We start from the raw sequence: 27,845 nt of genomic DNA on the forward strand, positions 1-27,845 counted from the left end.
CTACAGATTAAGGCTGCGTTCACACTACGTATATTTCAGTCAGTATATGCATATTTCAGTCAGTATTGCAACCAAAATCAGGAGTAGATTAAAAACACAGAAAGGATCTGTTCACACAATGTTGAAATTGAGTGGATGGCCGCCATTTAATGGCAAATATTTGCTGTTATTTTAGAACAACGGCTGTTATATTGAAATAATAGCCGTTATTTACTGTTATATGGCGGCCATCCACTCAATTTTAACATTGTGTGAACAGATCCTTTCTGTGTTTTTAATCCACTCCTGGTTTTGGTTGCAATACTGACTGAAATATACTGACTGAAATATACGTAGTGTGAACGCAGCCTAAAGTTTCATTTGCCTTGCTCCCATTCCTGTGTGTTGTGAACTTGATCTTGATTCCTGAATGACCCACACTTCGACACTTTCTTTTTGGTTTATGCTCCTGTCTCACCTCTTGGATCGTTTGCCTGGTACCTGTTGTTTCATCCTGACTCTGACCCCACGCCTTCAGACTAAACTCTTATCGTGTGACCTGATGATTTCTGACCAAGCTTCTAGTAACTAGTGTTGAGTGGACTTGCTGAAATGTTCAAGTTTGGCAATATTTTACGTACTCCAATGCTCGGCATTTATCTCCTAGTGGCCGGAGAAGTTGGACTCAACCCTAGGGCTGCCAGGAAAACATGAATACAACCTATGGCTATGTTCACACAACATAAGTTCAGTAGTAGTTACGGCCGTGATTACTACTGAACCTACACTGTTGCAGGCTAAGGGAATCCCGGACGGGATGTATACACATAGGGGGAGATTTATGAAAGGGTGTAAAAATACACTAGGTGTAAACTGCCCCCGGCCACCAATCACAGCTCCTCTTTTATTTTACCAGAGCTGCAAGCTGAGCTGTGATTGGTTGTTGTGGGCAGTTTACACCAGGTGTATATTTACACCCTTTCATAAATCTCCCCCATAGTTTACACTCCGCCCAGGATCACTAGCGGCGCCGCAAAAAACTGACATGTCAGTTTTCTGCAGACCCTATTAACCAAATAGCGGCTGCAGAGAACCTGGAGCGTGCGAATTGGGATGGGGGTGTACACAAATGCCCGCATCCCAATTTATCAGAAGTGAAGATAATCGGAATGATCATCTCTGAAACCGGCCGGGTCACAGAACGTCCGGAGTCTTACACCATGTGAACATGGCCTATGGCTGTATCCATGTTTTCCAGGAGTCCCTAGGGCGGCATCTAACTTCTACAGGTGCTGGGAAACAAATGCTGAGCATTAGATATCAAAGAATGTTGCCGAACCTGAACAGTTCGGCAGTCCCGCTTACCACTAGTGTTAACTCTTGGATCTGTTCCTAACTACACTACAGCTTCATTAGCTTTACTGTCACTAATCAGTAACTAATTAGGGGACTGTCACTAATCAGTGACTAATTAGGGGACTGCAACTGGGAATTTGTCCACAAAAGGCAGGGTAAAGGTGAAGAGGGAAGTTTTCTTAAAGGGGTTATCCAACGTTGCAAAAATATGGCCACTTTCTTGCAGATACAGCACCAATCTTGCCACCAGTTTGAAGCAGGTTTTGTAACTCAGATCCATTGAAGTGAATGGACCTTAATTGCAAACCGCACCAGAACTGGAGACAAGAGTTGTGTTGTCTCTGGAAGAAAGTGGCCATGTTTTTGTAGCACTGGATAACCCCATTAAATTCCACATCCCAATCTAAGCAATCTAACCACAAGGGCACCTCTTTGTTATATTTTTGCTCAATTAAATGTTTGCTTGTAAAATAGTATAAAATAAATGAATTAAAGGGGTTATCCAGCGCTACAAAAACATGGCCACTTTCCCCCTACTGTTGTCTCCAGTTTGGGTGCGGTTTTGAAACTCAGTTCCATTGTAGTAAATGGAGCTTAAATGCAAACCGCACCTGAACTGGAGACAACAGTAGGGGGAAAAGTGGCCATGTTTTTGTAGCGCTGGATAACCCCTTTAATGCAGATGCCGAGTCCCTTATGTGTCCCCTGTTAGTCTCTGTGCTTTCTGGTCCTTCCTGACAAAAACCTGCAACCATTGCAGCCAGTTACTACTGAAGCGAATGACTGGCGCCAGTATCACATGTTTGTGTCAGGAGAAGCAGGAAGTAAGGAGACTGATGGCTGACCATCAGGGATACTCTAGCACCAGAGGTAATCTAGCGAAAAGCTTTAATTGAAACACATTACAAAGTTATATAACTTTGTAATATGCGTCAATCCCCTATCTGCCCCCCATTCCTATCTTTTCCCCGCTTAATCGCCCAGCAGGAAGTAAACTTAGTCTTATCTAGTGACTGTTGACCCCAGGCTGCTCTGTGGAAGCCATTTTGACATCATCACGAGGGAGGCGGGTCTTAGCCCTGTTAGGCCAGCCTCCCTTTATCAGATGACTCTGGTTGCTCAGCTCTGATTGGCTGAGCAAGATGTAAGCCATCTAACAGTTTTACAGAGTCAGTTAGACATCACAGGAGACAAAGTGCATCATGGGAAAGCCCAAACCAGGAAGTGAAGAGAAAATGAAGACACCAACTGGAGCTTCAGGGACCTCCAAACAGCAGGAAATTTAAATGGAGACAGACAGATGGTAAGTGGGAAAACTATGTTAATGATTGATTGATTTTTTTTTTAATCAGCGCCAGAGTACCCCTTTAAGGTATTAGTTTTCTGAGCATTTTTTGTATACAAGTGGCCTGATAACCCCTTTAACTCTTTGGGCACACTTGAATACAAACTGAAAGTTTGTATGCTAACATAGTATAAATTGTGCCAAATCCATAAAGCAGCTGAATAATAAAATGTGTAGCTTAGGGTATGCAATAAGAAAGAAGAACTAAAATAACAAAATCACAACTGGACCTTAGTTTTAGTACTGAGTAGTTACAGGGACTGTACGTTGACGTCTCTGTCACAGTTCTGTCCCTGTCTGTTACACGGGTGCCAGCGGTCACATTATCTGCAGCTTGCAACAGATCACAACAACACGGGTTGTGATAACAAGTAGCTTTGCAATATACTCACTTTATTTTTACGTTTTCTACGTTTAAATCAATGTTATACATAAGGCCAAACTGGGGCCCATGCTCCCATTGTGCTGATATTTGGTCTTTGTTCAAAAAGATCCCAGTCCTTTTCACTCATGCAAGGAAAGACACCTGTTCATTATACAGGTTGCTGAGGGCAATTAACTAATTATATTATGAATTTTTTCTAATTATATTATCAGCTCAGCAGCTTACTAGAAGACAATGCTCTTTGTTTTGCAGCAATTCAGTCAGTATAATGTCACTTTGTGGTTGGTGCTGTGTGACAGGAGAGCTGATCGTACAGTGCGAGCACCCTCAGGATTCTTGGCTACTGAATGACGGATGCGCAGCAGCTGTACACATGCACAGTAATGATTTATCACGCGCCATGCACTCTCAGGAATGTCTGTTAATCAATACCAAGCCATGTCTGTGAGTGTGTAAAGGACTGGGACTTCCTGTTTTTGTTCCCTTTTTTTGAACAGAGAAAAGACCAAATATCAGCAAGGAGCGTAGACCACAGTTTCACAGGAAGGGGAACACCTAGTAGCCATAGGTATATTGTTGATTTAAACATAAAAAAACTAAAAACTAAATAAAGTGAGTATGTTGTAAAACTGCTTGCACACAACCCCTGCTGATTTCTTAAAATTTTTTTTTTACAACATTGCCTCTTTAACACTAACAAGCCTAAGGGTCTTTTTACACGGCTCAATAACAGCGAGATCAATACTCATTTTCAGCACCCTACAAGGCACAATGAATTGTGTTTGGGCCACACAAATGATCACCATATCATTAGTGCAGCCAGTAACATTCATTGTTTACACAGAGAGATGTGCGGCTGATATCAATAGACTTTAGTGCCTGTAAAAAGAACCAATCAGCCGACGAGCAGGTCTTTTCTTGGGTCGATTATCGGTCAAATGAGCGTTTATAGGAACATTCATTGCCGATAATCGCCCAGGTATAAGGGTCTTTGGAGAGAAAATTTGCCCTAGGATCAAATGGTATATGGAAACATGACTTCAACTATATAATATGATATGTAGCTATTATGATTGTTGGACAGTGTCACTAAGGTTGGGCTTAGCATCCGTAAAGCCCCCTCTCCCTGCTTCTGTCCAGAGCTTTTATCCCGCTTCCCCATTAATTAGACATGGAGAGGAGGTTCAATGGGCTCAGCCCCGTCATAGTGACACTGTCCCACAATGATAAAAGCACACAGAATAACAGTGTGACAGTATCACTTTAAGTCTCTTTGTATGCTGCTTAGTGACGTGCCACATTATGAAATTCTTTGTCAATCCTTTATTAGGTTTTGGAATACATTTTGAAACTATTGATCTGAACCGAAATTGTAATTTTATTTGTAATCATAATCTAATTTTGTCTGATAGATGATAGTTGTTATAGGTTACACAGTATTGATAATCTCTTATCTGAATCTTTTATTATGCATAACTATTAAAAGATTGCAATACATGAAATGAATACAAATTATAATGCAGAGGCAAATTCACCTGTAGGCCGGGGTCACACTGCATTTTTGCTGTCAATTTAACATATCCGTTTAATGGGGGGGGGGGGGAATACGGAGGAAAAACAGATGCATTGTATACCATCCATCAGGATCCATTTTCCATGTATGTTAAAATAAAACATTTTAAAAAAGGATCTATTTAACAGACGGCAAAAACGCAGTGTGAACCTAGCCTAAGGGTTGGGTTCATTCGAATATTCCTGCATACTTAAGTATACTGGGGCTTCGAAAGCAATTTTCAACATACATTGGCCAATGGCATAGATGTCACAATCGTATTCCACAACTGTTACAATTTCCATTGACATGGTGGCATATATCATCTGTATATCTGCATGGTCAGATCATTTACTATGGTAAACCACTATATTTGGATATATGCCAGCTTAATGTTACTGCTGAGCTTTAAATGATTTTACCAGGCTGAACACTTCTGGCACACAGTATTTAGCCTAGGGGTCTACATTTTGTACAGAACAACATTAACATTATACTCAGAACAGAATGTGTAAGAGATCCGGTGGGGCACCTGTTCAATGCCACGGACGGAAATAAAATAAAAAAAAAATATAACAATAAACACAATTTAAAGCATATACACTCTATATTGATACAAAAGTATACAGTCAAATAGTTCCATTAGAAGTAAAAAAAAGAAAAGAAAATTGCATGTAAATTCTTTTGTCTACGAATAATAAGCAACTAGGCATTACTAAAAATAAATACCAATACGGTAGAAGACAGAGTTCTTTCCTATATGAGAGGGTGTAACAGTCTTGGCATGAGCTACAATGTGCATGGATCCTTGGTAAAGCACTGCAGTTTGGGCAACACGTGAACCGGTGTACATTCCTAGACACATAGGATGGGATGAGAAGTCTGAGTTGGAGTAATGTAATCAGTGAGCTACAGCTGTCCATAAATGTGAGTAATCTATAGGGTCAGGGTGAATCTAAAGTCTCAGGACACTCTCTTTTTTGTTTCAGTAGGAAAGTGGGAAATTACATGTCTGAATTCCTCAGTAATGGGTGAGGGGGCTTGCCTTTTAGGCTATGTCTGGAACATGGACGCCATCTTGAAAGCTGCCATATTGGACAGAGGGTAAGTTTTTCCAATGGGGAGGTGGTCATGCAGCATATCAAAGTAGACCAACATTGTTTTGGAAACCGATAGCCGCACTCAGATTTGCACACAGAAATTTGTAACAACAAGCGGGAATGTTCCCTGTGATGCATAGCTATGCTGTCCATGGTACTAAACAGAGCCGAAGGCACTGGATCCAATAGTTATGAACCTGCATGACAAATTTCTGTGTTGATATACCCCCATTCTGTGTATATTCCCTTGCTGCAATAAAGCTCCCCATACTGTATACATCCGCCCTCTGATTGTAGTCCAATTACTGTATACATCACCCTCTGTGGTTTTCCCCCCATGCTGTATACATCCCCCCCTCTGCAGTAAGGCCCCCATATTGTATAATTCCCTCCCCCTCTGTGTTTTCCCCATACTGTATACATCCCGCTCTACAGTAAGCCCCCACCCCATACTGTATACCTCTCTCCCCCTTTTGTTGTTAGGCCTCCATCTGTAGTTCTCTGTAGTTCTTCCCCCATACTGTATGCATCCACTCTCCAGGTAGTCCATACCTCCCCCCACCCTCTGTAGTTATTCCCTCATACTGTATAAATCCCACTCAGCTGGTAGTCCTCAAATTGGATACCTCCCCCCCGTAGTTGTTCCCCCATTCCGTATACCCCCCCTCTGTACTCTGCCCACGTACCCTCTGTCCCCCATATTCAATGTCCCCTACAGTGCATCTTCTTACCCCTCCTGCCTTCCCTGCAGCTAACATTGAGCAGGTGGGGACGGAGCATAACAAGTCTGGCCCTGATTGGCTGATGCTCAGCAACCAGTGTCACAGATCTGGTCAGCTGACTTTACTATGTCACATGACTATTACTTATATTTGGAGCAGGGCTTATACTTCAAGCCTACTCCAAAAAGCCTGCAAAATGAAGCCAGGTTTTATTTTTGAAGAAACACAGAACAATATGCTACATGACCAGCTTTCTGAAATAAAAGGTCCTGAGACTTTTGACCCCGTATTTTAATCACAAAGCAGATGTATGTATGTACTGTATGTATGTATGTATGTATGTATGTAGGTATGTATGTGTATTAAGTCTAGCTGTACAGCACTGGCAGAGGACAGAAAGCAATCAACCTCTTTTTCTATTCCTGAGTATGGCCTAGTAGCATTTATACTTTAGTATTGCTCCTTTTTTTCTAAAGAAGAGGTCTGGCGTGGTGGGAGCAAAAAATCTTTATGAGCAGGGGGTGGGGGAATTTAAAAAAGACAATAAGCTCCCCTGTCCCCGTGCCCGCTGGCCTTCATCACCGGGCTCCTGCACCCCGCCGGGTATCCTCTTCTCCTGGTTTCCAGGTACGTTACGACCTGGGTTGAACGTCACAAGCAGCCCGCTCAGCCAATCAGTGACTGCCCCAATCACTGACTGGCTGAGCAGGGCATCTGTCAACAGGGTCGTGACTAGCCAGAAGGGAGTTAAGAAGACAGCCAGCAGGGTCCAGGAGCGGGACACAGCACTGCACGGGCCCCCGGACAGGTGACTATAACTTCTTTTTTATGTTCCCCCACCCCCAACCCGGAGTAATTTTTTTTGCCTCCTTTAAGCTGAGCTCAGCTGCACTGCAAACGTAAGCAGAGTGCATCTCTGCATCTAGGGACTCTCTACACTACTCGAAATATAAACTAGTGCAGAGTGAATAGACTTTATATTCTACACTGCACTAAGCAGTGTCCATTTAACATAAGTGCAAAGATAACTCCTGGCGTATGTGTTAAATGGATGCATAGACCCTCTATTACCTGACAGAGGCTAAATGTGTCATTCTGGTATCCATTTGGGCCATATCTGTCGGGGTTTGCTGGATGGAATAATGTAGATTTCCACCCCATTGCATTGAGCTGGATCCAGTAAAAAACTTAAATCATGCAGTATCATTTTTTAAACATAAGTGCCATCTGTCTAAGGTTTCCATTGGATGCATACACCTGGGAGACCCCAGATATTGAATACTACTTATTTCCTATTCTTGTTATTTCCTCATATTTATATTATTTGTTATCCTAAAATTTAGCTTTTTTCTGTTTATTGCTAACATATTCTGGGGTGTTTGGTCAGTGGATTGTGCACATGTCTCACAAGGAATGGTGACCAGTAAAAGTTAAAGGTGTACTCTAGATAAAATCTTTTTCTGTCAGATCAACTGGTTTTAAAAAGATATAAAGAGTTTTAATTTACTTCTATTTAAAAATCTCAAGCCTTCACGTACTTATCAGCTGGTGCAAGTCCTGCAGAAAGTGGTGTATTCTTTCCAGTCTGACACAGTGCTCTCTGCTGCCACCTCTGTCCATGACAGGAACTGTCTAGAGCAGCAGAAAATCCCCACAGAAAACCTCTCCTGCTCTGGACAGTTTCTGACATGGACAGGGGTGGCAGCAGAGAGCACTGTGTCCGACTGGAAACAATACACCACTTCCTGCAGGACATACAGCAGCTGATAAGTACTGGAAGACTGGAGATTTTTAAACAGAAGTAAATTACAAACATATATAACTTTCTGACACCAGTTGAAGTGTACACCTTTAAATACATACACTGTACAACCATTTTGTATTGTCCCATTGAATCTAAGAATAAAAATGAAGCACCTTTGCAGCTTAATCTTAATGATTTGCTATAGTTTTTTTTCTGCAGGTCTATGAATTCCATTGGCAACAACAAACTATGGAGTCTGGTCATGTTGTCTCACTCCATTTTATCCACCTCCCCCCACTTCTTGATAAACTACTGAGTGCACACTATGTACTGTAGGTGACAGAAGGAAGGGTATATTTAATAGAGGGTATTTATTCCAAGTATTGGAATGGAGTAATGTATACTGCATATTAGTCCATGCAATAGAAAAGTACAGAAAATATTTATTGATATTATCATCCCATTCCCATATCCATCCCGTAGTGTTTAATAAAATCATGTGCTTGAGTTACAATTGTATGAAAGTTTGGCACAGAGAGACGGAACGATATTGTGGTGAACAGTGATCCGATAAACCTGTGATAATCACAATCCAATGACAAGAATAGAATGTGCTGGTGGACTGTAGGTTACTTGTGGTTATTTATGGCACTAGTGGAGTTGTAGCACAGTCATATTGATCTGTAACACTTAGGTTTTCCAAGACAAAGCCATTAGCTGCTTTGAGTAAAAGCATGAACAAAAAAATGAAGAATATTATTTACCTGGCACATGGACGGTACAAAAAGACTTACAAATCTAATGGATTAGAAAAGTTCTGGTGGGAATTTGATTTTGCTGCCAACAGTCTAGGTGATGCCTGGGCTAGGGAGCGGAGGCAGCTGGCAGTGCACCAGTAGGAATGTCATTGGTCGTACTCAAGTCACTTTTATTAGACAACCACTTGGTTGTGTAAGAAAGGGAACTTTGTGTGAAAACGACATGATGTCAATTTTACTAAAATAAAAAAAAAATCTTGGCAATATATCACATGAAGACATGTGCAAAAAGTAAACATTGAGGTAATATCACCTTTCACGACATTTTTCTACCCCCTAAGAGATTACACACCCATGAATAAATAGTGCTGTCATATCGATGACTCCAGGTGTTCCTGCGCCTGTTGGTGTCGGACATTTCTTGCATTCTTTCAAAACCTTTTCGTGTTCCAGCTTTCGGGTCCCTTCGTGTAAATGTATCTAGCAAATGCTTTTTTTTTTCTATGCACAATACAGAGATAATGGATAAAGAGATGTCGCTTGGACCTCGGCGGGTATAAAATGCTTGATTTAGGCAACTCGAACACGGGGCTCCTCTTCTGTCTCTTGGCCTAAACTTGTGTATGTTACTGAAGGCTCCATCTGTGCATTTGAAGGCAGTTCTACTACCGGTCCTGACGGGTTGCGGAATTGCTTGTACACTCTAGGATCCTGGGCCACGTAAGTTGTTGTGGAGAAGTACAGCACCAGTCCAATCAGAATTGTGCTCAAGGACAGAAGATAAAGTCCTGAAAACTGGGCAGGAAAAAAAGAGACTATTATTTAAAGAACATTGTAGCAAGGTAAACAATGACATTATAGGGATAGTCTCACCTCTAAAACTTTTATTATATGATAGAAAATTTAAACAATGTACCAAATTTGCTTAGTTTTGCTTTTTGAACCCTTTCTCTCTCCCTATAGTTCACAGCTCGTTGCCTAGGAGACCAACTATTGGTCTTCACTTGGTGGCCAGGTTGTAATATCATTTGGGTGGTCAGACATCACACACATCTTCAGGGCTTGTGGATTGTCCCTGGATGAATGTGTGAGCTGAGTGGGAGACAAAATACACAGCTGATTCAGCTCAGCATTGCTGCGTCCTCTCCTCGCTCCCCCTGTGGCCCCTCTTTCCAAACCAGGAAGCAAGAGGGGGCGCAGCGGTGCTGCAAGCTGAACATTCTGCAGATGAGTACCTTTAAGGGGACGGCTACTCAGTGACTTTGGTTGTGTGACATGAACACTGCAAATCTAGATGGCAATGCCACCTGCAACAGGATGTAACACAGCAGTCACACAAAATCCAACTTTGCTGGATTTTTGGTTGCAGGTTGCCAGTTGCATTCGACTTTGCCAGCATTGACTTCAACAGAAGTTCCACGTGACTGCTGGCTACTTCCCTGCAAATCAGTTTGTTTTTAACATCCAAATAGCTACTGAATTAGTCACCTGATGGCAAGTTGCAGAAAAATTTCACAAATATTTTAGTTATGTGACTTACAATTAGCTGTTGCAGACATAGTATTGAGCAGACTTGCCGAACTGTTCAGGTCTCCTGCAACGTTCTGCAAACCTGAATGCTCAACATTTGCCTCCCCGCGTCTGGAGAAGTTGGATGCCCCCCTAGAGAATCATGGAAAACATGGATACAGCCATAGGTCATAGGCTGTATCCATGTTTCCCTGGCAGCCCTAGTGTGGCATCCAACTTCTCCAGATGCCAGGACTCAAATCCCGAGTGTTGGGTTTTGGAGAACATTGCGGAACCCCAACAGTTTAGCAAGTCTGCTCGGCACTAGTAATGAATAGAGATTGTATTGAAAGAATTAGTCTGCTTTAAAAGCAGTTTTTTGAGCCAAATCTACAGTAAGTGTGGATTCAAATGAATGGGAACAATAAAGGAAAGACTTATGGTAAGTTCACAATGAAGAATAGGTGGGAATTTGAAGAGGAATGTTTTCTGCTTGAAATTTCCTCTTCTTCAGCTCTGGTGGAATTGGTGCGGTATAGGTGTGGAATTCCAGCGGAAGGTGGAAATTCTGAGCCCCAATGAATTCTATGGGATTTCTCTAGCAGAATCCGCCCAAAGAATTGACTTGTCAATTCTTTGGGTGGAAAGTGGATCCGCGACAGAACATTCCACTGTATGATCAACAGAGCTGAAATCCCATTAAACACAATGGGACTTTGCTCTGTACATATTTTACAAACGGAATTTCAAGCAGAATACACATAAAATTAAGAGGGGATTCCGCTTGAAATTCTTCCGCCTATTCCTGAGTGTGAAATATACCTTTATACTTCTGCTTCCTGCTGGATTCACTTCAGGCATAAAAACTGCTGTGTGAGACAGCAGCCTAACAGGTATATAAAAACCTGTCAACAGCAACATAAGTGCTTTTATTTTCTAATTTGTACAAGAACATTAATAACATCTGATATTTTACTTTCGACAATGCTCTGCTTGTTCTTTTGAGGTAATTTGAAATAAAAAGGCAGGAGGGGGTTGTCAGACTGAACAGGTCAGTGAGAAATTTATCTCTCTTTAGCAGAAATGACAGCTCCAAAGTAAGAGAAGAAGGCAGATAAGGTAAAGACATGTATGGAAAGAATTGTTAGTCTCCAGGAAGGGGGGATGATTCAGCACATATTTTACCTAACTGAATAACTCCTTTAAATGTACAGGCTGAAGAATGCTTAAAAACTCCAAAAAGTTTAATGATAACCATAAAGCAGAAGATGGATGTAAGAGATATTCTAATACTTTTAGTAACTAATGGATCACAGTGAAGCACATCATAAAGAAAAGATGAGCTTATAGCACAACAACTTGCTAAATCAGGTGCATCTTGAATGGATTGCCCTTGAAGAAAACATATTTTATATTGAATCCGCATCGTAGCTACACACCTGGAAACTCCAGTAAATGCACCTCTGGTATGTGAGCTTACAGACCAACCCAGAGGCAACATCATGTAAGAAATAAAATATGATTTCCATTTTATCATCACTACATGGTATGGCATGGTGGCTTAGCAGTTAGCACTGTGTCCCTTTAGTGCAGAAGTTAAAGGGCCGTAGTACCAGGCCCGATATTCCGGTCTGCTAGATCAGCGAGCCTATTACACAGCTCAACTATTGTGCAGCAAGGGCTGTACATTTATAGTTAGGGATGTCCGTGCTGCCCTTTAAGTATAAAATAATGTTACGAACTGGAGAGAATGGAACCGCTGCACATCCCATCTATGGCTGATACTAATGCCGCTAGGCCTATTTTAAAAATCAACACCAGAGTGTCTGTATATGAATTGATCAAGCCATATTGCCCCGTGTACCACCGCGCAGGTCCTCTGGTCCACACGGGTCCCTACGCTAACTCCACACCGTGTCGGTCAGCGACCACCAACCCCGCAAAGCGTGCACGTGCAGGGAAGGGAGGCCATGGAACGGCCCTGCAACCCCAATGTCACAGGACCAGACCCAAAAAGCCCCACCAAAACCCAGCCAGCACCACTGGCGGGGAAGGCTGCCCCCAAACGACACAAGTATGGATATGGTATTACACTTACCATTGCTGCTCTCACAGAATGGGGAAGACATAGGGTCCAGACATGTGAGCACAGGCATATCCTGCTAATTTTGGTCATGTGGGTCTTATAAAGGTGTGGTGTTTTTGGGTCTGGTCCTGTGGCATGGGGGTCGCAGGGCCGTCCCATGGCCCACGTTCCCTGACTGTGCGCGCCTGCGGGGTTGGTGGACACTGACTGGCACGGTGTGGACTTAGTGTAGGGACCCATGTGTATCAGATACCTGCATGATGGTACATGGGGCAGTATGGCTTGATCAATTCATACACAAAATTCTGATGTGTTATTTATTTAGCCTAGGGGCACTAGTATCAGCCATAGGTGTGAGGTGCAGCACTCTTTTTCTTCCCTGAACCGCATAAAATAATGTTATACACACATCTGCACGCTCCCCGGTGTTCTTCTTGCTTCTGCCCGCTCAGCGCAGCTGCCGCTGGAACTTCAGAGCAGCTAAAGTGATGGACTGTTGAGTCAATCACTGGCCGAGAAGGGACAGCGCCACGGCCAGTGATTGGCTGAGCAGTCTGTCACATCAAATGCAGGTGTAAAAGCTTCAGCGGTGGTGGGTGGGCAGAAGCAAGAAGAACACCGAGAAACAAGGAGAGGTATGTATAGGGTTTATTTTCCGGCGTATAAGACAACTTTTTAACCCCAATTAATCTGCCCAGAAGTTGGGGGTGATCTTATATGCTGGGAATGATCGTTGCATACGGGGGGAGCTCAAAAATGGCCGCATCCCTACTGTATGCAGCGACTGCTATAAAAGGAGCAATTCAACTCACCTGTTGCCCGTTCCCAGCATCCAACCTCATGTTTCTGCACACGCAGTGTGATGCAGAGACACTGCCTGCGGCTGAGGTCCCTGAAGCCTCTACCATTCTCCCGAAGCTCTCCCGGCTGCTGAGCATCTCCGAGCTTCTCCAATGAGATGCTCGGCTGCCCGGGAAAGCTTTGGAGACTTCAGGCCCTGCCTCCCACTTCAGTTAACCTCTGCCTTACCACAGCAGGGCTCCAGCTGGTAAACCCTGCTGTGGTCAGGCGGGGTTTAACATTTTCTGGCGTATAAGATGAACCCCTAAAAATCTTCTTAAAAGTCAGGGGGTCATCTTATACGCCGGAAAATATGGTATTTTCTTTACACAGTTATCAGCCATCGGCTGTGCATCGCTATTACATGTAGTGATGTGCGTCCTGCAGCTGATGATTTTTAGGCAGGACCAGAAGACACGATCAGCTGATGATTGGTGTCATAAGCTGATCATTGTCTTTATAGCCAAATGCGCCTAATACAGCAGATTATTGCTCCATGTAATAGGGCCCTAAGCCCCAGCAAGGACAACATCTGCAAGGAGTTTGTATGTTCTGCCCATGTTTGCATAGTATCCGCCAGGTGCTGTGGCTTCATCCCACACTCCAAAAACATTAGACTCTGTACAGGGCTGAAGAATATGTTGGTGTTTTATAAATAATTGATTTATTATCACTGCATATCCTAAGAAATCTCATCAATACTATTAATCTGCATTAGACCGCTGTGTATTTCTAGTGTAGCTCTCAGAAACCAGCGCACTGCACATTGCTTCAAGCTATTACGGCATGAGAATTCATTTGTCACAAAGCAGCTTTGTTAATCAGAAGCTTTTTAAACTTCATTTTTGCTGGCCCGAACTGGGACTCCTACTTTTCCGAGCTTTTCTTCATGAAATTAGGGTTAAATAAAGAGTTCTTTTATTCCACAGTGTTGTGCATGAAAGCTTATTCTCTTTGCGTGTGTGCCTGGCAGCAGACGCTGCTCTGTATTTTAATACCTAAGCTCCTCATGCAACCAGCAGACTAATGTTTCCTTCCATTGGGGAATATTGTATGAGACTAGCAATAGGGCCCATTGTACTGTAACACATCTGCTCTTCTGAATTGCTGTTTCAAGTAAGTAGAAGGGAACAATGATATCATTGGTCTTCAAAAATGAATTTCATGAACTTAAAAAAAAAGACCGGCAACATTTTTATTAAAGTATTGTGCAGTGTCCCAGAACAGAGTATTTTTCTGTAACTTTATGTCTGCACCTTTATTATAGTTAGTTCTGTTCTGGAAAGATAGTCCCACTGCAAACTGTGTATATTATGTCACCCCTCTCAGTATTCAGGTCTGCTGTTTCACTTATTTCTCATGTATATTAATTTATCAGTGCCTAATGGTGTGATGATGCAATGGCTTGGTGAGTCATGTGACTGTTCCCCGGCTGCCATAGTAACCCCAATAGCCGTTGAGCTTTGGCTGAGGAATGCTATGTCACTTCCTGTCTACCTCAGTCTTCTCTCCACCTCCAGGGGAGAAGGGTGTGTATTGTTGCTGCTCCTGTGGTACAAGGCCGCAACCCTGCTCCTGTACTGACCAGAAGTGCTCCGGTCTGGTCGGGACCTGTTTCTCCTTCTCAAGATTCTTCAAGATTATCATCTCTAACAAAGATCTGGGTGTCGTTCTTCAGTCATTACTCTCATCATCCTTCATTATCATCAGATGCATTTGTGTGCATCCGTTTTTGATCCGTTTTTCCACAGGGTGGTCCCTTATTTCTGAGGCCTGTGTGCAATTTTTCTGTTAAAAATTGAAAGTTTGCAAAAAAAACTAAAAATTGAACCACCACTTTGTTTTAATCTCTGTGAATCACCTTAGAAATTAATAAAGTTCCTAATTCCTGTTATGATTTCTTTGAGGGGTGCATCTTTTAAAATAAGGGGATTTATGGGGATTTCTAGCATAATTTTTAGTGTTCTGCCTCAGTTGACAATCGGATGAGTAGGCCTGCAATGTCACCGCCCCAGGATGAGGAAGTGGCCTGCGGATGGATCTGTAAGATACCGATGGCACTGCGGGAGCCCCTAAGGTGTACTTTATTATTTTCAAAAGACCTATCCCCCAGGCATAAATTAAAAAAAAAAAAAAAAAAAGAAAGAGTACCCCTTTAAGTATAACATGAGGATACAAGTCACAAATAAAAATGTATTGTCATCTGGACGGTTTTGTGGTTTATAAATGACCTTTAACATGTCATTGTGAAGCCTACCGAGCAAAAACACAGCTGCAGGGAAGCTATACATTGGTATATGAGAATAACCTCATATATCTTGCCTCCAGTGGGATAGGTATTAAATGAAATTCGCCCACAAGAAACTGTTACTATAAATGGCATGCTGTCTGGAATATTTTTAACAATACAAAGGGAAAAGAATATACTTTGTATTCTTCAAGGAATGTAAGAAGCATACAGAATCATTTGTCAAGATGCTCTGGTTTCAGATAGGAAAGGTACCCGCATCCAGTATGTAGCGGCATTCTGTGTATGTTTCTGGGTTTCATAGGTTGTAACAGCACTTCTGGGCTATGAATATATCGCTCAATATACTGTATATTACTCTCCTGCTAAAATGGACTGTAATCTCCTGTTACATTTATCTAAATGCAAAAAATAGTGACTTCCCACTGAACATACAGATTTCATAATATATGCCTCAAGTGTAGGAAAAAATTATGGAATCACTAAAGGTGGAGAAAAATATTTCTAAATAATTGAAAGAAAAACTCTCCATTATTTTATTAATTTTGAGGAAATTTCACTATTAGGCTGGGTTCACACTACGTATATTTCAGTCAGTATTGTGGTCCTCATATTGCAACCAAAACCAGGAGTGGATTAAAAACACAGAAAGGATCTCTTCACACAATGGTGAAATTGAGTGGATGGCCGCCATTTAATGGCAAATATTTGCTGTTATTTTAAAACAACGGCTGTTGTATTGAAATAATGGCAGTTATTTACTGTTAGACTATGTTCACACTATGTAAGTTCCGGCCGTAGCGCGTTCCGTGAATAAGCGGACGGAGATTTACGTAGTTTGAGTACAATGGAAAGTATACGATCTACGGCTGCACAGTTCACACTACGTAAGAACTTACGACCGGATCGTATGCGGCGCCGTAAAAAATAAACCAGACCGGGGGGCGTGGCTTGAGCATGGCCGGGTGAAGACGTGCCTGACCGCAGCTCCGGGCCCCGCGCTACATTAACGGGACTTATCCCTCACCACCGCCTCAGCGTTATGCCCACCGGGGGCAAGAAGACACCCGCCACCAAGCCGGTCAATCCCCGCCACTCCATAGACCGATTTGTCCGGGCGGCACCGAGCGTTTCCCCGTCCTCTCCACAGCACACCAAGATGGCTGCCGCGCCTGCCACCACCCGCCGCGCCACACAGAAGACTGCTCCTCCTGCGTTCCCGGAGCTAAGCCAGCCGCTGCCCGCTGTCCTCCGCACCCCGCAGAGAGACGACATGTCGCCATCGGCAGCCACTGAGCACCACCCGCTGGACTCGACGGCCTCTGCTGCCCTGCTCGCTGAGGTACGGTCCCTGCTTCAGGCCCTTCCCACCAGAGAGGAGCTCGCCTCGCAGCTGGCGCGTATGGAGGAACGCCGCGCCGGCGATATGGCGGAGCTTAAGGCGTCCCTCTCCTCTGTCACGGCGGCAGTGTCCGGGCTGGAAGCTAGGCAGGATGCCACAGACCAGTCACTGGCCTCCATAACCCCCCGCCTAGACTCTCATGACTTGCTTCTGCGGGACCTGATTGCCCACGTGGATGACCTCGAGAATCGGGGTCGCCGCAATAACGTAAAGATCCGCGGGCTGCCCGAGGACATTGGACCGGACCGCCTCACCCGAGCGGTTAAATTTATCTTCAACCGGTACCTAGGGGACCCCACAGACACCCACATTGAACTGGATCGTACCCATAGAGTGGCTGGGTCGTGTCCGCCTGATAGGAAACGCCCCCGTGACGTGCTGTGCCGGGTGCACTACTACCAACAGAAGGAGGCGATCATGCAGAGGGCGTGGGAACGTGGCCCGATGGAATTTGAGGGGGCAGAGATCACTCTCCTCCCGGATCTCTCCCGGCGCACCTTAGCCATGCGCCGTATGCTGCGTCCCCTCCTAGACGCCATCAAGGACTCTGGGGCCTCTTATAGATGGGGGTACCCATTCCATCTAATCATACGGCATGCCGGGACCACCTATCTGCTGCGTACGCCGAAAGACCTGCCGGGCGCATTAGAACTGCTCGGTCTGACCTCACTACACCTGCCGGACTGGACGGCCCCGGAACTTCCGCCCCCACCTGCTGGAGTCGCCGCACGCTCCCCGCGACCTGGACCGCACAGATCCCGCTCTCCTCTCCGCGGGGATCCCCCCTGCTCTCCCCGCCACCGAGATCAGCACCTCCTGCCAGGCCGCCCACTGGACCCCCGCAGAGACCCGATTCCGCCACCGTAGTCACCCTTCTCCCCTGCTGGGTTTGGAGACACTGCCGCGGTGTCCCTGTTGGACGAGGTCTCTGCCTGTTGCGGTTCATTGACGGAGATCGGGGACCCTGATACTCCCACAAGCTAAGTAGGATTGTTCGTGACTCTTGGCCACGCGGTCATGACGTAGCCTCCCCTATAGGCCGTGGAGCCAATCCCCTCCCCCCCCCCCTGCGTTCACCCCCTCTCCCCCTTCCCCGCTGAGGACCTACCCGGTCCTTCCCAGTCCTCCCTCCCCTCCCTCTCCTCCCTCTCCCCTCCTAGGAGGTTCCCACTCCCCCTTCCCCCCCCCCCTCCCCTCCGAAGCTCCGAGGTACGGAGTCACTGATTGGAAGCCCCTCAAGGAACCTATCGCCCCCGCCCTTTCCTCACCTACCCACCCATCCCCCAGGGATTGGGGAAGGGATAAGACTTCCTAGCTGGATGGACAAGATGGACTCCATCAATGGTTGTGGGGGGGGACTGTTACTGTTACTGTCATTGTTATTGCCACTGTTGTGTTATCTTTGCCTGTCCCTGCCTACTCCTAGTCCCTCTCCCTCCCCCCCCCTACCTGCCCTCACCTCCCTCCCTCCCTCCCTCGCCTCCCCTCCCTTACCAAGTGCCTCCCTGTCCATCTCCCCGATTACTCTAACCCCTTATTTCCCCCCCCACTCCTCCCCTTTCCTTTCTTCCCCTATACCGACATACCCCCACCTTCCTTCTCTCCCCCCCCCTTTCCCCCCCTCCTTCTCCCCCCTCCCCCCCCTTTCCCCTCCCTCCTCCTCCCCCCTCCCCCCCCTTTCCCCTCCCTCCTCCTCCCCCCTCCCCCCCCTTTCCCCTCCCTCCTCCTCCCCCCTCCCCCCCCTTTCCCCTCCCTCCTCCCCCCCCTTCCCTTCCCTCCCCCCCCCTCCTCCCCCCCCTTCCCTTCCCTCCCCCCCCCTCCTTCCCCCCCCTTCCCTTCCCTCCCCCCCCTCCTTCCCCCCCCCCTCCCCTTCCTTCTCTTCCCTCTTCCCCCCCCCCTCCCCCTCTCTCCTCCTTCATAATTTTTTATATATGTTTTCTAGTTCCTGAGCCTGTAGGGCTACGTCTGCATCTCAGTGTACGATGTGTACTCCTGTGTCTCTTTCTGGGGGCACTGGTGGGTATGGGTCTTTTCGCTAGGAAGGTCGGCGGGTGTGCTCTCTAGCCCTCGTGCGCTACCGCCTATGGCGTTCAACCGACCTCAAACTTTACCTACTTCTCTCCTTACTCTTTCGTTCCTCCACTTTCCCCTGTCTCCCGTGACGGGTTGCCCCACAAAAGACCGTTACCGATCTGAGGGCCCGGACTGGGTCCCCTGGCCTGCTCCTCCGCGTATCCCTGTGGTTTCCCCCCTTTTTTCTGCATAGGTTTTCTGGACGGCGGTCCTTAAGACCCCCGCCCCCCCTACTGCTTGGGAGGCTTTTGCCTCATAACCCCCCCCCCCTCTCTCGTCTCCTTCCCCCCCACCTCCCGCTTTGCTCTTCTCTTTCCTGTTCCTTCCTCCCCCGTGGTTCGGGGGCCCCTCCCTCCCTCCCTCCCTCTTCACCTACGCAGGTCTGCTCCTCACTGAGTCATGTCAACTGTGCTCTGTTTATCACTCAACGCTGAAGGTCTAAACATTCCAGAGAAGCGTTCCTCTCTCCTACGCCTTCTCTGGGCCAAGAAGGCCTCGGTGGTCTTTATTCAGGAGACCCACTTCCGGGGGGATCAAATTCAGAAGTTGTCCGATCACCACTTTCCGGATGTATATCACAGTTGCTCTCCGGACTCCAAGACGAAAGGCGTAGCGATCTTGTTCGCTCGCTCGGCCCCATGGGAATTCTTAGACCAGAGGTCGGATGCTGAGGGTCGGTCCCTCTTTGTTAAGGGGAAAATGGCAGGTGTTCTGTGCACTTTTGGCACAGTTTACCTCCCGAATGTAGGTCAGTCCGCCTCTCTGGAACGATGCCTCTCTGACGTCGAGGACTTTTTAGAGGGGGTGATTGTCTTCGGGGGTGACCTCAACATGGCTCTCGATCCTCTTCTAGATTCTTCCTCGGGCCCCTCTGCCCTCTCTTTCTCTTCCTTACGACGGGCAAAGCAAATTCTTCACTCCCACCAGTTGATGGACTCCTGGCGACTGCTCCACCCCCGTGACAAGGACTACACCTTCTTCTCGCACCCACATAACGTGTATTCCCGCATTGACTACCTCTTTGTATCCCATGCCAGTCTGGACTGTGTGACGGCAGCCTCCATAGATCCCATCTTCTTCTCGGATCACGCGCTCATCACTCTCTCTTTATCTTTCTCCCCCCCCCGACCACGCGGCTGGCGGTGGCGCCTGAATGAGACCCTACTGAGGGACCCGGGGGTCTTGGCGGCGGTCCAGGCTGACCTCACCACTTACTTCTCTAACAATACGTCGCAGTATTCTTCCCCGCTGGTAGTGTGGGAAGCTCACAAATGCTTCATAAGGGGCACGTTTATTAAGCTTGCATCCCGCTTAAAAAAAGAAAGATCGGCCAAAATACTGTCACTGCTCGCGCGAATCGCGGATCTAGATAAACGACACAAAACGACCCTGGATCTTGTCACAGGTTCGGAGCTAGCGGACTTGCGAGGGAAGCTCAGAGACCTCACATTTGCGAATGCCAAGGCCTCTCTGGAGCGTTGTCGCCGCCACTATTTCGGTTTTGGTTGCAATATGAGGACCACAATACTGACTGAAATATACGTAGTGTGAACCCAGCCTAACAGTAAGCCAAAGAAAACTTGGCAAGTAACACATAGTATCAGGAGAACACATGGAAATACGATTCAAACACTAAATTACTGTATCTAGGAAAACAAGATAAAGGGAATCTGTCAGCTGCTATTCAGGTTCCAAACTGATGACACTGTAAGACAGCTGTTAGGTCAAGAAGACACATGGTACCTTTCATATATTCAGCTGAGCTTCAACAATGTAGAGGAAACACTTTTTTATTTTCCAGTGCAAAGTATCAAAGAGGCATCCCTAAGTGCCTGAAGTAGCCTCCTCGCTCCTTGGCCATACCTGACCCAGTACCCTGACTAGTACCTAAGCACTGACTGTCAATCAAGCATTGATAGGGATAAGAGGGGGATGAAGGAGGTGCTACAGCCCTCAGACACTTTGCACTAGATAGTAAAAACATGTTTCTACATTCAGGAAGCAAAGGCAGAGATGTGTCTCCTTGACCTAATAGCATCTGTCTCAGCAGATTGGATGCCATTTAGGTTGTTTAGTTTTCTGTATCAAGCTGGTTCCCTCTTTTCAACGTATCAGCTTTTCAGGATAGAGCATTATCATGGACCAATTTTCTTTTAGTTTCACCATAAAATTCCAGTGGGATCATCCTGAGAAAATACCTAATTTTCTCATAGGGGCACAAAGGGGACCAATATACTACTGAGGGGCACAGAGGGGACATATGTACTACAAAGGGGCACAGAGGGGACCTAAATACAACATAGGGGTACAGAGGGGAAATATACTACACAGGGGCACAGAGGGGACCTATATACTACATGAGGGCACAGAAGGGATATATGTACTGCACAGGGGCACAGAGGGGACCTATATACTACACAGGGGCACAGAGGGGACCTATGAACCACATAAGAGCACAAAAGGGACGTATCTACTACACAGGGGCACAGAGTGGACCTATATACTACATAGGGAAACAAAGGGGATATTTATACTACATAGGGGCACAGAGGGGACATATATACTACACAGGGGCACAGAGGGGACATATATACTACAGAGGAGCTGTGGTGTCCCCCCACGCGAGTTACTAGTCTAAACAACCCTCGCAAAAGCCTTTAACTCAAAGTAGAGTGGTAATGAAGTCATGTATAAGTTTGGGTATAGCCAGCCTCAAGAACTAAAAGCAGGTGTGCCTCCATGGGTCAGCACTGGCGTCACAACAATCTACCATCCAGCTGAGCTATATTCCACCGACCAACCACTATAGAAGTGGGGTCACCTGGAACAACTCAACAGGTGACCGGTCGAGCACACACCACAGGGGACCTATATACTACACAGGCGCACAGGGGGGACCTATATGCTACATGAGGGCTCAAAAGGGACATATGTTCTACACAGGGGCACAAAGGAGACCTATATACTACATATGGCCACTGAGGGGGCCTACATAATACATTTTTATCTTTATTTTCTCCCCTTTATTTGTGTGCTCTGACAGATAAAAAGAAGCATCAAGAGAGTTGAGGTAGGATATGCTAAGAAGGGGGTTGGAGTTAAATTGGGTGTAGAGCACAGTAATAAATTAAAGGTTGGTTAAGGCCTGCTGAGAATAGATGAATTGTAGCGGTTGGACAACCATACTTAGTATAGCAACTTAATATACTGAAATGATGGAATGTCAGCCAGTGAATGTGTGTGACGGAAAAATATGTTAATATCTCTGATTTTGCAATAGGTTGATGTATTTGTTTGTCTTTTTGAAAGATAAGGAAAAACGTCTGTGTCAGTTTTTACTGTCAGGAAATCCTGATCAGGAGGCCTCAAATGGCATCAGGAAAGTATCATGATTTCCTGACAGTAATCCGTTTTTACCTTCAGGAAACCATCCGGAAATGTCTTCAGGATTTCCTGATCAGAAGAAAAAATAGGACATGATGGGAGATGTAGTTCTGCAAACTGGATGGTCACAGCTTGCAGAACTACAACTCCCATCATGCCTGGCTGACAGGTCATGATGGGAGTTGAATGTGGCATCCCCTTCTTGAAGACTTTGTTTGAACAGACAGCTCTCCCGTTGGGGCTGCGTTTTCTCCCAATTAGCCAAGTAGTCAAGTGGATTGTTAAGATATGTAGGTACATCCTTCTAGGCAAATTTCACACAATAGTATTTCAACTACATTTCTGTGCCTGTGTTAGACTGGGTTCACACTATGTTTTTGCAATCAGTTTTTTCATCTGTTTTTTGCAAAAAAAAAAAAAAAAACTGATGAAAAACTGATGAAAAAAACAGATGCAACTGTGGTCGACCTAATTTTTGTTTCCGTTAAAAAAAACGGATCTGTTTTGATCTGTTTTTTTTTTTTTATAATAGAAGTCAATGGAAAAACAGATCAAAACGGATGCACACAATTGTATCCATTTTTTCATTAGTTTTTCATCCGTTTTTTTGCAAAAAAAAAAAAGGATTGTAAAAACGTAGTGTGAACCCAGCCTTAGGGCCAAGTGTCCCATCCTGATCAAGGATTTGGTGACTCGAAAAGCATCACATTACAAGGCAATCTGAGTTACCGGCTTTCTGGTAATGATATACCGAGAAGACACCACCATCCATCTTTTATATCATGGATATGTTTAATATCTCATAATTCCTTGCATGACTCCACACTTTAACTCACCTTGTAATGAAACAAGAAGAGACCACAGAAAAACGTGTAGAGTTCTGCCGTTAATGTGGAGAGGTTGATTGCAGTGGCACTTGTTTTCTTTATGACCACAGGGAGGAAGCTATAGAGGCCGAACATGCAGGCAGTGAAGCCCACATACAACAGACCTGTACAAATCAGACAAACATTACAGTTATTCATACAATTTACTCAACAACGGTTCTGTTGCTTAATGTGTTGCTGAAAGGGTCTTTTACATGAGCTGATTTCGGCCAGGAGCAGTGCTCCTTCGGCCCATAATTGGCCCATGTAAAGGTGTCAGCAATCAGCCGATAATGGCTGATACCGAGCTGATCACATCTTTTGGACTTCTTTAAAATCTATCAATATTGGCCACACTGTGTAAATACTGTAATTGACGTGTAGCAAAGGGAAACTAAGAGCACGGATATGGCTATGTCTATGTCCATGGGGGTGCCGTAAAGCATATCACTAAATGCTGTTTGAAAACATATTAGACAAGTTTTCTGCCCCTTAATAATATACAAAAATAAAATTTAAATTTACAATCAGAAAATAGGAATGGATTAGAAAAAAAAAAAGAACGCCCGACTATCTGCCTCCAATCAGTAAAAATGTAGATGACATGTTCACTTTAAATGGGCACTTACTTTTCAAGCATCCTGGGGGAGATCAAACTGGTGTAATGTAGAATTGTCTTAGATGCCCCTAGCAACCAATCAGATTCCATCTTTTATTTTTCAAAGAATCAGTGAGGAATGAAAAGTGGAATCTGATGCCGTAAGCCAGTTCTACTTTACACTAGTTTGATAAATCTCCCCCTTTGTGCTTCTCTTACAGGAATGCTCAGAAGGAAATATTTTGTCCTTAAAAAAAAAAAATTTGCAGCTAAAAAAAGTTCCAGCCGAAGTTCCACTGATCTTGCTGGTCACTGCCTGTTGTTAAGCTCGGTCTGTCTCCAATAACAGAGACATCAAGATTGACTCCAATAAATGGGGTGGGTATGCCTATGTATGTCTCACGGCTCTGACCTGTGGCTGCTATTTTGTTTCAATAACTCTAAAGTAAGTATCCCACATAGGTGTCCCAAACCCCCTACACATATTGTATACCTTTTTGGAATCCTATAATTTTATACTAATATGTTTTCACACCTTTTATCTGTGTAATTTTTTTTAATAAAACAAAATGAAGTAAAAGTGAAATAGAAATGATGTTCTTCAGTATTCCACATACAGTACGGGCCTAATTTGCTTATATTTCATGTGTATAGTTTATACATAGTTTGCTTTAGGCAATTTTATTGTATGAGAATTAAGTATTTGTTGTTTTTATGGTCATTGCTATTACTGGCTTCATATTCTTTCACAATAGAGTAGAAATGTCATCCTCACTGGTTTTATTTCCACATTGATCTCCTGGTGGTTCTGTTCTGTACCCAGGATAATGGTGCAGTAAATGTTCTCTAAGTCAGTAGGTGGAGATCTCATTTAGGAAAATGTTATGAAGCGGCTCAGGTTTTGATATATTGCGAGTCTGTTATTCGATGTTTAGTGAAGGATTATTTATGAGGGGATTTAAATGGCTTACCTATTTGCCAGTCCCAGGGTACTTTCAGCAACTCTTTGTGTTCCATTATTGCTCTAAAAGACAATACATGTTTAAATACAGGCACAGTATAATAGGTCAATCTACAGTACAATAAAGCAGATTATACAACTAAACATAAATATACATAAAATACGAATCTTGTTTTATCTTCCTTTAAATGGGGGGGGGGGGGAGATTTAAAAGAATTAAAAGATTTTCCTATGACATGGGTATCTCTTAGAAACTTATCACTGTTGGTGGCTTTGATAACACAATGCAACTGGGAAACCTCTGTGCAATATGAATATATGCATATGATGAATATGAAGTATGAAACTTGTCTTTGATTTAATTTTCAAACAAAATGTAAAACTTTCTGTAAATGAGGAGGCTTTCAAAAGTCTCTCCTATTAGTGTAGAGAGAGGTTACGAAGTAAACTGTGTAATACCTGCCCAGTCTCAATCATAGGAAAATGAGAAGGGAATCTATTTATTACTATTTATTACTAGTGTTGACTGGAGATGCCAAAATGTTCAACCTTTCAGCTTTATAGCTAGAGCAAATCTTCAGAAGTTTTCTTTGGTAAAATTCACTGGAGGGGAGGATTCTGATTCATACAGGAGCAGGGACTGCTGTCAAAAGACAGGAGTCCTTGCTTATCTTCTATACACTGAGCAGCAAAGCATTCATTATATGCTGCTCTGTTGACATTCAGTGTTTCCATCAGCGCCATGTTAATTTATTTTTTAATACACTATTTTTGTGTGCTGAAGCTTACATGCGACAGCCTTAAATGGATTGAACATTGTTTCTAACCAAACTATATCTATCATAGCCACAATGACAGAAAATATCTGATTCTATTGTAAATAGCAGTCACCGTGCCATAGGTAAACCAACTATAAATCAAAAGAGCCTTGGATTTTATGTCTCATTAAAAAAGGTGACTGTAAATATTAAATGCATCTTGTTCCAATGATATATTGTTGATCTATATCAGTAAGGGTCTGATTTGGTTGTAAGCCCCTGCTCAACATTCAGAAACTTTTGCCAATGTCACCTCTCCTTGTTTGTTGATCCCTCTTAAAAAGGTGAAAGCTCATGATGTCAATTTACTATATAGTAAATAAATTAAAAGAATAAATGTCAATCTGATGTTCATCTAAAATTACAGATATACATAAACAGGTCTGAATTTCCACTATACACAAGAGGATCATGTCTAAGGGAGCCCTTGTGGGTAAAAGGGCATCTGGTACACTGGTTCAAGGGTGGGTTAGAGTTCATGCCGAAGTTGATGGTAGTGTATTCACAGGGGTTGTGATATTAACAGGGGTTGTGATTGCAAGCAGCTATGCAATATACTCTCTTTATTTTTATGTTTTATATGTTTAAATCGATGTTCTACATTTGGCCACTAGGTGTCTCCCCTCACTGTGTATGTGTACAGTGTCCACATTCCACATTCAGTAACAAAGGATCCTGGGGGTACTTGCACTATATGGTCAGCTCTCCTGTCACACAGCACCAAAACCTCTGTAACTACACCATGACATTATATTGACTGAACTGTTATATAACAAAGAGAATTGTCTCCTGGTAAGTCTGCATGGCTCATAATAGAATTAGGAAAAGATTATTATATAATTAGCAAATAATATAATTTATTTTAAATAATATAATCCATTTACACAGAAAGATTATCTGACAGATTATCTGCAAAAGATATGAAGCCAAAACCAGGAATGGATTTGAAAAGAGGAGAAATCTCAGGCTTTCCTGTATGACCTGATCTCTGTTTATAGTCTGTTTCTGACTTTGGCTTCAAATCTTTGGCAGATAATCTGTCAGATAATCTTTCTGTGTAAATGGACCCTTATGCTAAGTTTACACGAAGCGATTATTGGCCCGATCGTACAATTAACGATTTCGAAGTAACGATTTTTTCTTTATAACGATCAGCGTTTAGACAGTACGATATATCGTATGGAAAAATCGTTTTGCGATCGTTTTGCGATCGCGTGCCCGCAGCCCGGCCCGCCCGCAGCCGGCCCCCGCTCAACTGCAGCCCCCTGCGCCACCCCGATTGCCACCCCGCCGCTCCGATCGCCGACCCCGACGCTCCGATCGCCGACCCTGCTGCCGCTCCGATCGCCACCCCCGCCGCCACCTCGCTGCCGCTTCGATCGCCACCCCCGCCGCTCCGATCGCCACCTTGCTGCCGCTCCGATCGCCACCACCGCCGCCGCTCCGATCGCCACCCCCGCCGTCGCTCCGATCGCCCCCCCCGCCACTCCGATCGCCCCCCCCGCCGCTCCGATCGTCGCCAGCCGCGAGCATACATTACCTGCTCCGCGTAGTAGGTCTTCGAGATCCCCGGCTCCCCTCTTCAGCGCATTGATTGGCTGAAGAGATGAGCCGGGAATTTCAAACGGCTCCTCTTCAGCCAATCAGTGCTCCTCCGGGTGGCCGGACTATCGCGCGACGACTGTTTACACGGAATGATCGGCGAATTTTTTGCGAACGACGAACGCTGATTTATGAACATGTTAAAAGATCAAAATGAACGATTTATCGATCGTTCGCCGCGTTTACACGTACGATTATCGTTCGAATTCGATCGTTATCGCGAAAATTCGCCCGATAATCGCTCCGTGTAAACTTAGCATTACTTGACCCCAGTTGATGTACAACCTGCATGATGAACATGTGTCTTATTTTTGTGTCTGGGACGTCCTGTGTGTGTGTTTTTTTTTGTAATAGAGGAAATATCAGCACAGGAGAGCATGGACCACATTTTGGCCATATGCTTAACTTTGATTTAAACATAGAAAAAAAATAGAGTATAATGCAAAACTGCTTGCGATCACAACCCCTATTTATTTCTTTAACAAAAAATCCCAATGGGTAGGCTTTAATGTAGAAT

General features: G+C 44.5%; 1 protein-coding gene across 1 annotated transcript in view; it reads right to left on the reverse strand.

Annotated features, from left to right (window-relative positions):
* Positions 1–8,272: 8,272 nt before the first annotated feature.
* The window catches only part of SLC35F1 (solute carrier family 35 member F1), a 258,323-nt gene continuing 238,750 nt past the window's right edge, over positions 8,273–27,845 (reverse strand). Inside the window, exons 6-8 of the mRNA XM_069973677.1 lie at positions 24,919–24,971; positions 23,320–23,474; positions 8,273–9,736 (exon numbers count right to left, since the gene is read on the reverse strand). Of these exons, the coding sequence (XP_069829778.1) occupies positions 9,512–9,736; positions 23,320–23,474; positions 24,919–24,971 (433 nt within the window). The 3' untranslated portion in view covers positions 8,273–9,511. The remainder of the gene's footprint in view (positions 9,737–23,319; positions 23,475–24,918; positions 24,972–27,845) is intronic.

This window comes from Dendropsophus ebraccatus, chromosome 6, assembly GCF_027789765.1.
Source record: "Dendropsophus ebraccatus isolate aDenEbr1 chromosome 6, aDenEbr1.pat, whole genome shotgun sequence".
Classification (NCBI taxonomy): Eukaryota; Metazoa; Chordata; class Amphibia; order Anura; family Hylidae; genus Dendropsophus; species Dendropsophus ebraccatus.